General features: G+C 53.7%; 1 protein-coding gene across 3 annotated transcripts in view; it reads left to right on the forward strand.

The window, feature by feature from the left end:
• Positions 1–11,403, forward strand: part of ANXA11 (annexin A11) — a 41,887-nt gene extending 30,484 nt beyond the window's left edge. For all 3 annotated transcript variants that reach the window (XM_004273032.4, XM_049696864.1, XM_049696866.1), the window contains 8 exons: positions 1,677–1,767; positions 2,156–2,235; positions 2,368–2,424; positions 4,141–4,234; positions 7,296–7,391; positions 8,407–8,465; positions 8,678–8,800; positions 10,617–11,403. In XM_004273032.4, coding sequence (XP_004273080.1) covers positions 1,677–1,767; positions 2,156–2,235; positions 2,368–2,424; positions 4,141–4,234; positions 7,296–7,391; positions 8,407–8,465; positions 8,678–8,800; positions 10,617–10,676 — 660 coding nt within the window. In that variant the 3' untranslated portion in view covers positions 10,677–11,403. The remainder of the gene's footprint in view (positions 1–1,676; positions 1,768–2,155; positions 2,236–2,367; positions 2,425–4,140; positions 4,235–7,295; positions 7,392–8,406; positions 8,466–8,677; positions 8,801–10,616) is intronic.
• Positions 11,404–12,257: the final 854 nt, after the last annotated feature.

Raw genomic sequence — 12,257 nt, forward strand, 5'->3', positions numbered from 1 at the left:
GGATTGTATCCTCATTCATTAGGACTCTGTTGTTAGCAGATAACAGAAACTGCACTTGAGGAGCTTAAGCGGAACAGCAGCCTGGCTTGGCGAGGGCCGGGGGCCGGGCAGACTTTCTCTCTCATCTCTGCTGCTTCTTGAGTGTCTGCTTCATTCTTCCATCTGCTTCTGTGCCTCTCCTTCCTTAGCACAGCATCCCTGTCGACCCCTCTCCATGTACCTGTCAGAGATCCAGCTACAGAAGAGGCCAGCTGCCCCTTGGTTCAAATTCCAAATGGGGGCAGGTTCTGATGGGCTTCCTTTGGGTTTAGTATCCCCCTAGTTCAATCAGTTATGACCAAGCGGAGGGTCCTGCACGTTTTGTACAGTCCTGTGGCTCCCAAGACCCCCAGCAGGTGTCCTGTGGATGGGGAGGAGCCACACCCACAGACAGGGGAGTCCTTGTGAACTGAGCAGGTGCCGCAGAAGGAATCTAACATTCCTCAGGGGCCTGATAGGCACAGTGACTTTTCTTGCCCCCACGAAGATGTTACCTGAAACTGGGTTCGCCTTTTTGTGGCTGTCAAGAGACCCAGCCAAGCCAAAGAGCGAGGCAAGGAAAGATTTATTACAGCAAGTAAGAACATTGGGGATCTTTCCCAAAGCCGTATCTCCCGGAACTGCAAAACTGGGGAAGTTTTAAGCTAAAGGCACATGCATATTCATGAAGGGGCACAGAGTCCAAACTTGAAAAGGCCAACCTCTTCATCCCTTAGGTTCCAGTTGATTTGGTGGTTGAGTGCCCAAGGGGGTTTAAATTCTGCCAACAGCTCAAGAAAGTGCTTCAGGCTAGTTTTTACCATTGAAACAGAGCTGGGAGTCTTTACATCTGATTTGTTGTCTTTCCTATTGTTCTTTTGTTCCTTTAAGGGCAAGTACTGTGGCCAGGCTTAGATCACAAGATAGCTTAGGCTAAAAATGGTTTCTCTTATGTCAAGAAAGCCATTCCTGGTTCTCTTGCTCTGGGGACACCCTACTCTGTCTGCCTGCAATATCACTTCCATTTTATGGTCAAGGAACCTGAGGCGCAGAGAGGTGAAGTGACATGCCCAAGGTCACACAGCTAGTGACCAGCAGAACCAAGATTCAACCTGACACAGAAACCAGGCTACTGACCCTGTCCTCTGCCTCCTCACTGTCCCTGACTCGCTCATCTCTTCCATCCTCGATGTTGTTGCCTTCTCCTAGGTGTCTCCAGATGCTCCACGGTCCACTCTAGGACTCACGTTTTCCCACATGTCATGCTCTCGCTTTAAACCCATTTTCTCAGTTGCTTCTCATCTCATTCATGGGCTGAACTTGGAATAAAACAGATCCAGGTCCACCTCTCAACCCCACCATTTACTGTGTGGCCTTGGACAGGTTACTACACTTCTCTAATTCTCAGTGTCCTGGCGGGTGGAATGGGGATGTTCCTTCCCATGATCTCTACTTATCACCGTGTTGCTGTCATTACTGGTACTTTCCTAGGACTGCAGAGGGGAGGCTGGCTGCTTCAGGCCCGGGCCGCAGCAGCAGCATGATGGGCGAGTCTGTGTCTGTGGCCTCTGTCTCTGGGGTTTGTGCCCCGGGGGATTCTGAGTGCCAGGGAGGAGGCTGTAACAAGCCTGTGCTTTGTTGTGCTCTCTGCCTCCCAGGGGGCAGGCACTGATGAAGCCTGCCTGATCGAGATCCTGGCCTCCCGCAGCAATGAGCACATCCGGGAATTGAACAGAGTCTACAAGACAGGTTAGGCTGGCCCCAGGCCCTCTGCCCCTTGCAGAACCCTGTGCTTTTAGGGCCTTGGCCACACCCTCTCCCAGGGCCTCTCTTCCTTCCTGGCCTCGTTATCTCCTGCCACCCCTAACACACTGGGATTCCCTCCCAGACCCAGGCCTGCCTGCTGTTTACACTGGAGCAGGTGACTGAGGTAAGAGGGCGCTGGGGTAAACCTCCTGGGCGAGGTTGGGGCCAGGTCAGCCCGGAAGTCACAGCCCCTCCTGATCTCCGGTTGTTTGTTCCTGGGGGCCACGTGGGCCACCTGTCTCCTCATGCCAGAGCCCACTGTTAACTGTGTGCAGTGCGCAGCTTGGTCCACTGGGCTACAGGGCAGCCCTTTCCTGTGTCTCCCTTTTAGAATTCAAAAAGACCCTGGAGGAGGCCATTCGGAGCGACACGTCAGGGCACTTCCAGCGGCTCCTCATCTCTCTCTCTCAGGTACCTTTCCCAGGGCAGAGATCGGGCCCACAGCAGGGAGAGGTGGATCTCTGGGCCATGGGGAGGAGGAACAGGGAGGGAGGGGTGCGGCTCCAAGGAGTGACCTTGACCTCACAGCCTGCTTCCTTTCAGGGAAACCGGGATGAAAGCACAAACGTGGACATGACGCTCGTCCAGAGAGATGTGCAAGTGAGTGTGGTGGCCGCTCACCTGGCTTCCTGAGCAGGGGAGTGTCTTCCACTTTCTTGTGTCACAAGGGAGGGGTTCTGGGATTGAAAGAGCAACAGATAAGGAGTGGATTCCAGATGCTGTGAGTTTCTCAGGGGAACAGTCTCTGGCTGTTTCCTCTCTTGGTTCAGGAGTCCGAGTGCCTCTCCAGAGGAGTTTGGGTTTCCCACTAATGAATTCAGACCATAGCAGTTCTGGCTGGAGAGAGCCCTGGCTTCCTGGTGGGATGGAGCTGGCTGTGCCTCTCCCCACCTCACTGCTCCCGCCCCCCAGGGCGCTGCATTCACCAGGAGCTGCCAGTAGGCTCCTTGTCTCTGTCATATGTCAGAGGACTTCCGTAGTGCCCTCTTGTAAGGGCTGGAAGAGAAACACTCTTCTGGTCTGGCCCATTTGCTTTCCAGGTAAGGACACTGAGGCCCAGAGAGGTTGAGCATTGTGTCCAGAGAAACCTGGAGGCAGAGTCTGGGCAAGGGCTCACTCTCTGTGCCCAGACGGTGCCTGCCTCTGCCCTGGTCCCAGACCGCTCACTTAACGTCTCCCTGGCTTGGGACACCCATTCCTATAACTGGACTCAGGGCTGGATATCCTCAGAGTCCTGGGCTCCAGCTCTTGCCCCAGTGGGGATCTTCCGGTTTCTGTTTCCTGTCCAGGCCTTTTCCCAGCTGAGGCAGAAGTTGCCTCGGTTGCAGGGTCTCGTGCCTACTGCTCTGCCTTCCTAGGCCTCACCTGCTCGGCTTCACCTCGACCTGTGGGGTCTCTGAGCCCCTGATGGCCACCTTCTGCCCTCAAGTATCAGTGCCTTCAGGTCCAAGAGCTGCTATCTGAGGCCTGGAAGGCTCTTTTGAGCCATCTGGTACAAGGGTTGCAAATTGGCAAATAGATTGGGCTCAAACCTTCAAAAACCGAACAGGAAAGTGCAAATTCTCCCCATTTGCAAACATAACAGTGTATGCAGTGAAACGGCAGGCAAGCACCTGTCACATAAAATCCCACATCCATAACTGCGATCTATCAGTTGTTGTTATAATTATTGTCTCATGTGTTCCCGCTTATAGATAGGGAAACTGCTTTTAAAGATTGAGAAATTTCACGTAGATATCTGGGTTTCTGGTTCCTCATGAAAAATGGATCAGGCAGCTGTGAGCCTTGTTCCTCTCATGTACTCGGCTGAGAAGTAACTGCCTCTCTGCATGGTCCCCGTGGTCCCCACCACTCTGGCCTTACAGCTGGCCTGATTCCTGCATTTAAGTTACCCAGCTGGCCCCTTTGGGCTTTCAGGTTTGTGACCCCGAATCTAATCCAACTTTGCGTTTTAGAGATGAGGAAACTGAAGTTCAGAGAGGGCCGGTAGCCTGCCTAGAGTCCCGTGGCAAGTGGGTGGAAGAGCTAGGTCTCAAGCCCATGTTTTCCTCTGTGCTGCTGCTCCCTTGTTGGGTTAAAGCTGTTCCTTGCCTGTCCTGGGCCCCAGCGGCCTTGGCTTTCCTGGCTTAGTGAGAGGATGTGTGGGTGGTGTCTACTTCAGCACAGTGAATGGGGCTCAGCTGGGGCCCTGCCCCCCTTTCCCTCCCCTCTGGGCTTGTAGGGCTTGGAGACTCTGCCCAGCTCTCCTCCATGACCTGGGCCTGGAGTCTGGGGTGAGGTCTGCATTGCATGTCTATCTGTCCCTCTTCTGTCCAGGAGCTCTATGCAGCTGGAGAGAATCGCCTCGGAACAGATGAGTCCAAGTTCAATGCAGTTCTGTGCTCCCGGAGCCGGGCCCACCTGGTGGCAGGTAAGGCAGTCCCGGCCTCCCTGCAGCCAGGTAATGAGGTCAGATGAGGTATGGCAGGAAACAGCTTGCAGGAACACTTAGCAGTTCCGCTCTGCATGGGCCTTTCACTTCCTTGAAAGAGCCCCCTGGTGGAGATTTAAAAGATATTATCAGCGGATTTCCTGAGTCTGCAAGCATCCCGTTCTGCAGGAAAGCAAGGGAGGAGGTTAGAGAAATGGGAGCCTCCTGTTGGCTGGTCTCTTTATCTGCTATAATGTGGAACATTAGAGTTGAGAGAGCCTTCAAGAGCACCTGACCCAGTGGTTTCCAAAGTGTGGCATAAAAAATTAATAGTACTAAGTAACACTTATTTACTCTTTCCTTCAACAAATATAAACTGAGCTCCTGCCACGTGCCAGGTCATGGAGTAGGTGTCCCTGCAGAATCTCTGTTCTCAGGGGGTTCACCTTGTTTGGGGAGCCTGGCAGTAAACAAAAATCAAATACAATCTGTACCAGTTGGTAAATCTTTAGAGAAGAATAAGTTCGAAACTAGGATAGGAAGTGATAAAGGTGTCGGAGGGTGCTGGGGGCATTCCTCACTGGGGTAATGACATTTGAGTTAAAAACATGAAGGGGGCTTCCCTGGTGGTGCAGTAGTTGAGAGTCCGCCTGCCGATGCAGGGCACACGGGTTTGTGCCCCAGTCCGGGAGGATCCCACATGTCACGAAGCGTTTGGGCCCGTGAGCCATGGCCGCTGAGCCTGTGCGTCCAGAGCCTGTGCTCCTCAACGGGAGAGGCCACAACAGTGAGAGGCCTGCGTACAGCAAAAAAAACCAAAACATGGAGGAGTTGCAGGTGCAAAGGCCCTGAGCATGGGGTTCCCAGTGCAACCGAGAAACAGTAAAGGGGGCTGGTGAGGTGGAGTAGATGGAGTGAGTGCGCATAGGAGGAGGTGAGGTCAGAGACGGTAGGAAGCCCTGATGACAATTGCATGGACTTAGGTGTTTACCCTGAATAAAACAGGAGGCCATTGGAGGGCTCTGAGTGAAGGAGAGATGTGATTTGACTTAGGTTCTGTGAGTGTCCTGGCTGTTGTGTTGAGAAGAGAGAAGGGATCAATGGCAGAGCAGGAAGCCAGTTAGGAGGCTGCCGCAGTAACTCCAGGGGAGAAGTGACAGTGGCCGGGACCAGCTGGCAGGGGCAGGTAGCAAGAAGCGCTCAGATTCTGGCCCTGTTTGCCAATGAACTGGACGTGGAGTGTGAGAGAGAGAAAGGAGTCAGGGATGACACGGGGTTTGTTCCTGCTGAGTCAGTGGAAGAGGGGAGGGGGCCCTTGACCAAGACTGGGAAGCTGTGCATGGAGTAGGCTTTAGGAGGGAAGGAAGTCAGGAGCCTTGAGCCACAGATACCGTGTAGGCAACGGGTCTGCGAGGCCAGAGGCCAGGAGAGGTCTGGGCTAGAGATGGCAGTTTGGGAACTATGAGTGGGTCGAAGGAGTTTGAGGCTCTGGGACTGCAAGAGGTCCCTTCAGAGGGAGACGGGAGGGAGACCAAGCAGTCTGAGGACAGGGCCCTGGCCATTGCAGGAGAATTAGAAGGGGCGCCCAAAGAAAGGGGCATCCTGGAAACCAGCAGTGTCAGCGGCGAATATGAGAGGGCAGGTGAGGACAGAGAACGATGACCACACTTAGCAGCGTGGGTGGGTGAAATCGCCGCACCCACTCTGTGCAGGCACTGAGTCTTTAATACATGCGAATAGGGGCCATTCTCCTGTTTTGCAGATGAGGAAGCTGGCAAAGGGCAGTTGGGGAAGTCAGCTACCCAGGTGGTAACGTGGCAGAGCTGGGGTTTCAACTCAGGCCGCCTGCCTCCAGAGCACACTTTTTAACCTCTGCCCTATTCTGTACTGGAGCGCGAGCGAGCATATGCTCATCTTAATCGTTGCTTATTTTAATGAGTATGGAATATGTTTGTAGCACATCAAACCCCCGCTTTCACAAATGTTATTAGTCAGGGGGAAAGAGGAGCTGATCGGAAGAAAGTAGTAAGTAATGAAGTTGGATACAGATGTAGCAGAAATCATGATACTGATATGCAAATCACAGCAGTTTGGAGAACACAGATAGAAACTGAGCCCCTGGCTGGGGAAGAGGAGGTTTATATCCTGGGGCAGAGCTCAGCTTAGGACGCAGGTCTCCATGGCGTCACCTGCCTCTCTCAGAACCCACAGCCCACACTTCCTGTGGGTGCTCGGCCCATCCCAGGGTAAGCAGGGGCACTGGATGGGCGTTCGCTCGCCGTCAGACTGGGAAAGATTGGCACATAGAATGACGGAGCAGGACTGGGGCTGGAGGTGCGGGGATCTGGGAAGAGACTATCGGTGTCAGGGCTCCTGGGCCGGGGATTGAGGTGTGATGGGTGAGCAGCGGCGAGGGCAGTGCTGGTAAGGGGACGGTGAGCAGTCCTGGGGGGCGGGGGGGTGCACTCTCCCTGGGGCAAAGAACTGGCCAATTTGAGAGCTGAGCAGGTGTGGTCACTGGGGCCGTCCAGGGCGCCGGGAGCAGAGGGCGAGAGGTGGACTCTGGGTAGGGGCAGAGGCCTCCTCACCACGTGTCCTGTACAAGTCAGGTAGGGCTGCCGTAATAAAATACCACAGACTGTGTGGCTTAAACAACAGAAATCTATTTTCTCATAGTTCTCATAGTTCTCATAGTTCTCATAGTTTCTCATAGTTCTGGAGGCTGGAAGTCCAAGATGAAGGTGCTGGCAGCGATGGTTTCTCCTGAGGCCGCTCCTCTTGGCTTGCAGACGACCCCCTCCTTGCTGTGTCCGCATGTGATCTTTCCTCTGTGTTTGCAACCCTGGTGTTTTCTTGTGTGTCTAAATCTCCTTTTCTTATAAAGATACCAATCAGATTGGATTTGGACCCACGCTAAGGGCCTCATTTTAACTTAATTACCTCTTTAAGACTATCTCCAAGTACAGTTAAATTCTGAAGTCCTAGGAGCTAGGACTTCAACAAAGGAATTTGGGGGGGCACAGGATTCAGTCCATAACATGTCCCTCTGTCTTGCCCCTAGTTTTCAACGAATATCAGCGAATGACAGGCCGTGACATTGAGAAGAGCATCTGCCGGGAGATGTCCGGGGACCTGGAGCAGGGCATGCTGGCTGTGGGTGGGTATCTTGGCCTGCCCGCTGCGGGGCTGTCGTGTGTGGTGAGTTTTCAGGGTGCTCACCCAGCCTCCGGTTGAGGAAGCTCATAGTGAAAGGGTCCACGATTGCTAAATCCAGTTGCCTACACGGTGGGAAGTCAGGCTGCTTCTCGGTTGCTGCGTAGTCGTACCCCCAGTAGCCCTGGAGGCGTCTTGTTTATATTTCAAGCCCAGCCCTGGGGGAGGGAGCTGCAGTGCGGGCACTAGTGGGAACGTGACCAGCTGTTCTCCCGGAGGAAGATGATGCATATCCTGCCAAGTTTCCTCTAAAAATACATCCCTGCAGGCAGTTGTCAGATGTTTGTGATGGAAACACGTGGAAAGATTTTTTTACTTGCAGCAGCAAAACAGGCCCTGGGCAAGGAAAGCTGGCGTAGCTCCCAGGACACTGGTGTACTTCCTGCAGTGCCTGTGTCATGTCTTCCAGAGCAGGGCCTGATGGGCTCCAGGTCCGTCCTACCCCCTCCCCCAACCCTGGGGTTGGCCCCTCTTTATACCCACTTGGGAACATCACGGTTTGCCCTTCTTCTGTTTTGCTTTTCTTGGAGCTTTCTGGATGGGACAGATTTCCCTGTGTACCCCATGGTAGGTATCGTGGCCTGAGAACCCTAGTTAGATGTTCGTTCCGCTCGGCCATCCTTTTCCACGAGGGTCATGGCACTCCAGCCTGTCCTCTCCTGCCTGAGCAGCAACGTGGTTCCACACACCATTCACGTTCCTTCCCTGCACAGCTTCCTGCATCACATTGGTTGTCAGGAAATGTGTTGGGTTGGTGTCCAGGCTCTGCATGTCTCTGGTCCAAAGGGCTGGAGCCAGGATTGTAGGATAATTGAGCCTAGAAGAGATGAGGGGAGAGGAAGGTGGATGCAGCGGTGTGTTTGATTGACATCTGGCCTCCTGAGAGGATGCTGTGTGTGTCATGTCCTCCTGGACTGAGTTTTCTGCAGATCGAGTTATGCCGTGTTTCTCTCTTCTAGTGAAATGTCTTAAGAATACCCCAGCCTTCTTTGCTGAAAGGCTCAACAGGGCCATGAGGGTAGGTAACCCCCAGGTGCAGGGTCTGGGTGGGGGGTGTCTCAGCCCACTCGTGACTGGGACCTTGCTCAGGGGAGGAGGCATGAGGAGGGCCACCCTTCAGCCAAGAGGACAGAGGGCCCAGGGGCGGGGAGGGGACCAGGGCCCAGGGAAGGTGGGGAAGTGGACGGTGAGGAGGCCCGTTGCTCACGCCCCTGGGCCCACCCTCTTTAGGGAGCAGGAACCAAGGACCGGACCCTGATCCGCATCATGGTGTCTCGCAGCGAGATCGACCTCCTGGACATCAGAGCAGAGTATAAGCGGCTGTACGGCAAGTCCCTGTACCACGACATCACGGTACGGGCCTCTGGGGGCTGTCTGGGCTGCCTCTTGGCGTCCTGCTCACCCTCGGACCTCCCTGGCCACTCCCACTGTCCCCTTTACTCTCCCTCCTCGGAGCTCTCGCGGGCTCGGCTTCAGCCAAGTATGGGCATCTTGTTTGTGGTCCTCGTACTTGCCCTCTTCAGTTTTCACTTGTTCATCTGGTTGTACAACAGCAGGTTGTCAGCTCCTGATGGCAGGGTGCCTCTTGACCCAGCTGTCGCCCCTCTCTGTGTCCCAACATCCAGCACATCTGCTGTTCAGTAAACAGTTGTGGGGGGGAGGGTCCAAAATCGGCATCAGAGAACACAGGACCTCCCTCACCTGGTGCCTGGCCTTCAGAATCCAGCCGCCCTGTGGGTCTGTGATCCATCAGTGAGAAATCAAGCCCCGAGCCCCCGGAGGGTGAGCGGCTCTAGCTCCCTGGTTAGTCCCATCCCTCAGCTCTGTGGTGGAGGCAGCACAGGAAGGCAGTTCACAGGGAGGGCTCGGGGGTCACACTGCTTGGGGTCCAGCTCTGGCTTTTCTGCTTGCTCACTGTGTGATCTCAAGCAGCTTGCTTAAACCTCCCTGAACCCCAGTTCCATCATTGTTAAGAGGAGGATAATAATAGTACCCCCCGCCCAGGACTGTTGCGTCTTAAAGGAGGTGGTCCACGTGAAGCATGTTGTGTGACACATGTACGTGTCTGATAGACACTAGCTCCTGTTTTATCACTGTGCCAGAGCCAGTCTGATAAAATTGATTCCTGTCGTGGCAGGGGTCAGGGGGTCTGACACTTAATTTCTGAACTCACATGAACCTTGAAATTGAAGTCACCACGCCCAGGTCCTGATTTCAGAGTGACTAACGTTTGATGTTGGGCATGTCACTGAGAGAGGCTTCTCTCTCTTTTCTTGGATATAAAAGCAATGCTGTTGATAGCAGAGAATTAGTAATTATTCACAAAGTATCTTGTGTGTGCCAGTAGGTTGTGGGCACCGAACAGGCCTTGCCCTCAAGGAAGGAAACGATGGTAGGAAATGATGAGAAATTAGCTAAGTGTGGCCTTACTTCTAATGTAAGTGCAGTGGACTCAGATAGAGGGGATATCAGTGTGAACTGGGATGCCCAAATAATAACAGTCCCCTTCACTGGACAGTCGTATCATAGTAGATTACACTTCCTGTACAGGACACAGTAGTGCATTATGGTATAATCCCAACTTAGTGCAACAAAAATGCACTGGGCAAAGGCCACTGGTAGTTAGCCCTGGGTAGGGGGGGTTTTGGCTATTTAAAATTTTTTTGTATTTGTTTTTCAAATTCTGACTTTGATCATTCGGGTGAGTACAGCTTTCTATTTTTTTTTTTTTTTTTTTGCGGTACGCAGGCCTCTCACTGTTGTGGCCTCTCCTGTTGCGGAGCACAGGCTCTGAACGCGCAGGCTCAGGGGCCATGGCTCACAGGCCCAGCCGCTCCGCGGCATGCGGGATCCTTCCGGACCGGGGCACGAACCCGCATCCCCTGCATCGGGAGGCGGACCCCCAACCACTGCGCCACCTGGGAAGCCCCCAACTTTCTCTTTTTTAATGGGAGGGCTCAGGAGGCTGAACTGCGTTGGCAAAGGTCTGTGCCACCTGCAAGGCCAGCGTATGAGCCTCTCACCTGCTCTGGCACCAGCACGGTGGGGAATTTCCTAGGATGGGGCTGCCTTTCTGTAAGGGCACCTGGGGCAGAAGAAAATCAGGAGCCAGGAAGCCAGAACTGGCCGAGCCTCGCTTAACTGATGCCTTACTTGTTTCTGTGACCAGGGAGACACTTCTGGGGACTACCGGAAGATACTGCTGAAGATCTGTGGTGGCAACGACTGAGTGGTGACTGGTGGGTCACTTCTGTCCACCTGCTGGCAACAGCGATGCCAGGAAAAGGCCAAAAGAATGTTTGTCTATTTCTAACAAATCCACAAAAAACCCCTTGGTGTCCCAGCGCGGACCGTCCGTAGAACCTTGGCCCCGTCCCCCGCGCCTGCCCTCCTGATCCGTGTCTTGTGCTCGTGCTGAGGGACCTGGGTTGGTCTTGAACTCTCTCAGGATACCTCCTCCCCACCCCCACTCCTCACAGCCTCTTGCAGCTAAAGGAGACGTTTTGTTTCCTGACTCATGCAGTCATTCCCCTTTGCTTGTGGCTTAAACGCCTGGCTTCGTTTTAGTCATATAATGTTGTATGTTTATTTGGAGGTTTTTTTTTTAATATATAGTCGTTGCAGACAGATGCACACACGTCTTTGCTGCATACACAGTTTGGGTGAGACAGGTGGGGACTGGGGGCGCCATGTCCTCACTGAGGAGTAAAAGGGAAAACCTTTAAGAGTACTCTTTGCATCTGGTGAGAATGTGTCATGAGCTTTGTTATTGCCAAACTCACTCCTTTTTAGAAAAGAAAAAAGCCAGAAAGTCATCTGTTCCACGCAAAACCACGAGAACAAAGCCAGCTCCCTGCCAGTGACAGGGTTACTTGTAATTGAGAATGTGCCTTAAACCTGAATGTCGATGGCCGAAAGCTGTTTCCAAATTAAAGTCAGCCAGTTCTGGAAGTGTTTACCTGGTGCCAGCTTGTTTTCCTGTGCTTCATGATTCTGCCCTGTAGCGCAGGGGTCCAGCCTTACTAGTCGGTGGAAATTTTTATGACTTTAAATAGAAACTTGTGCTTAGGGAACTCTGAGCATAAGTAATTTGCAGGGACTGGGTCATAAGGACATGAGAAATGGAGGCTCCTGAAATTCGTGCTCAGGGCCCAGACGCTGAAAAGGCATCATATGCGGGCACGGTGAGGCCCACTAGGGTGAGGAGGAGGAGCGTGGTCCTTCCCGCCAGGTCCGGAAGGAGGGGCACAGGAAGGAGGGGATGTGCATGACTCCTGGGGGAGGCCTTACTGAGGAGGATCAGAGAGGCGTGAGACCGGCTCCTCCCCTCAGGGACCCTTCAGTCTGAAAGGGAGCTCCTGGCTGTGGTCCCCGGCAGGCCCTTTGCCCCTTGGTTGGTGGTGTTAGGAGAAGGCAAGTCCAGAAGGGACAGAGTTTCTGGAAGTTGTCGTCACTTCTAGAAGCCCAAAGCTTGTTTTCTGGCCAGGGATCTTCACTCCCTTTCTGGTTTCTTACGTTGGAAGTTTAGAAAGGAGAGAATCAGAGATTATGGTGGGAGCCCAAGCCTGCTGGGCCCTAGCAGGGGCCCCAGGGAGTGGCTTGTCCACAGAGTAGACATCTGCTTGGGGACACCACCCTGACTCCTCCCTGCCTTGTGGACATAGAAGAGGGGATGGCCCAAGGGACGTGGGGCAGCCGTGAGCTGGACACTAGCCTGGTCTACCTAGATCTGCCTTGCCCAGCCAGAAAGGCTGATATGGGCCCTGGGATGGACGGCAGGCCCTGCTTGTCACGTCAGCTCTGCTTCAGT

This window comes from Orcinus orca, chromosome 14 (genome assembly GCF_937001465.1).
Source record: "Orcinus orca chromosome 14, mOrcOrc1.1, whole genome shotgun sequence".
In the NCBI taxonomy this organism is placed as follows: domain Eukaryota; kingdom Metazoa; phylum Chordata; class Mammalia; order Artiodactyla; family Delphinidae; genus Orcinus; species Orcinus orca.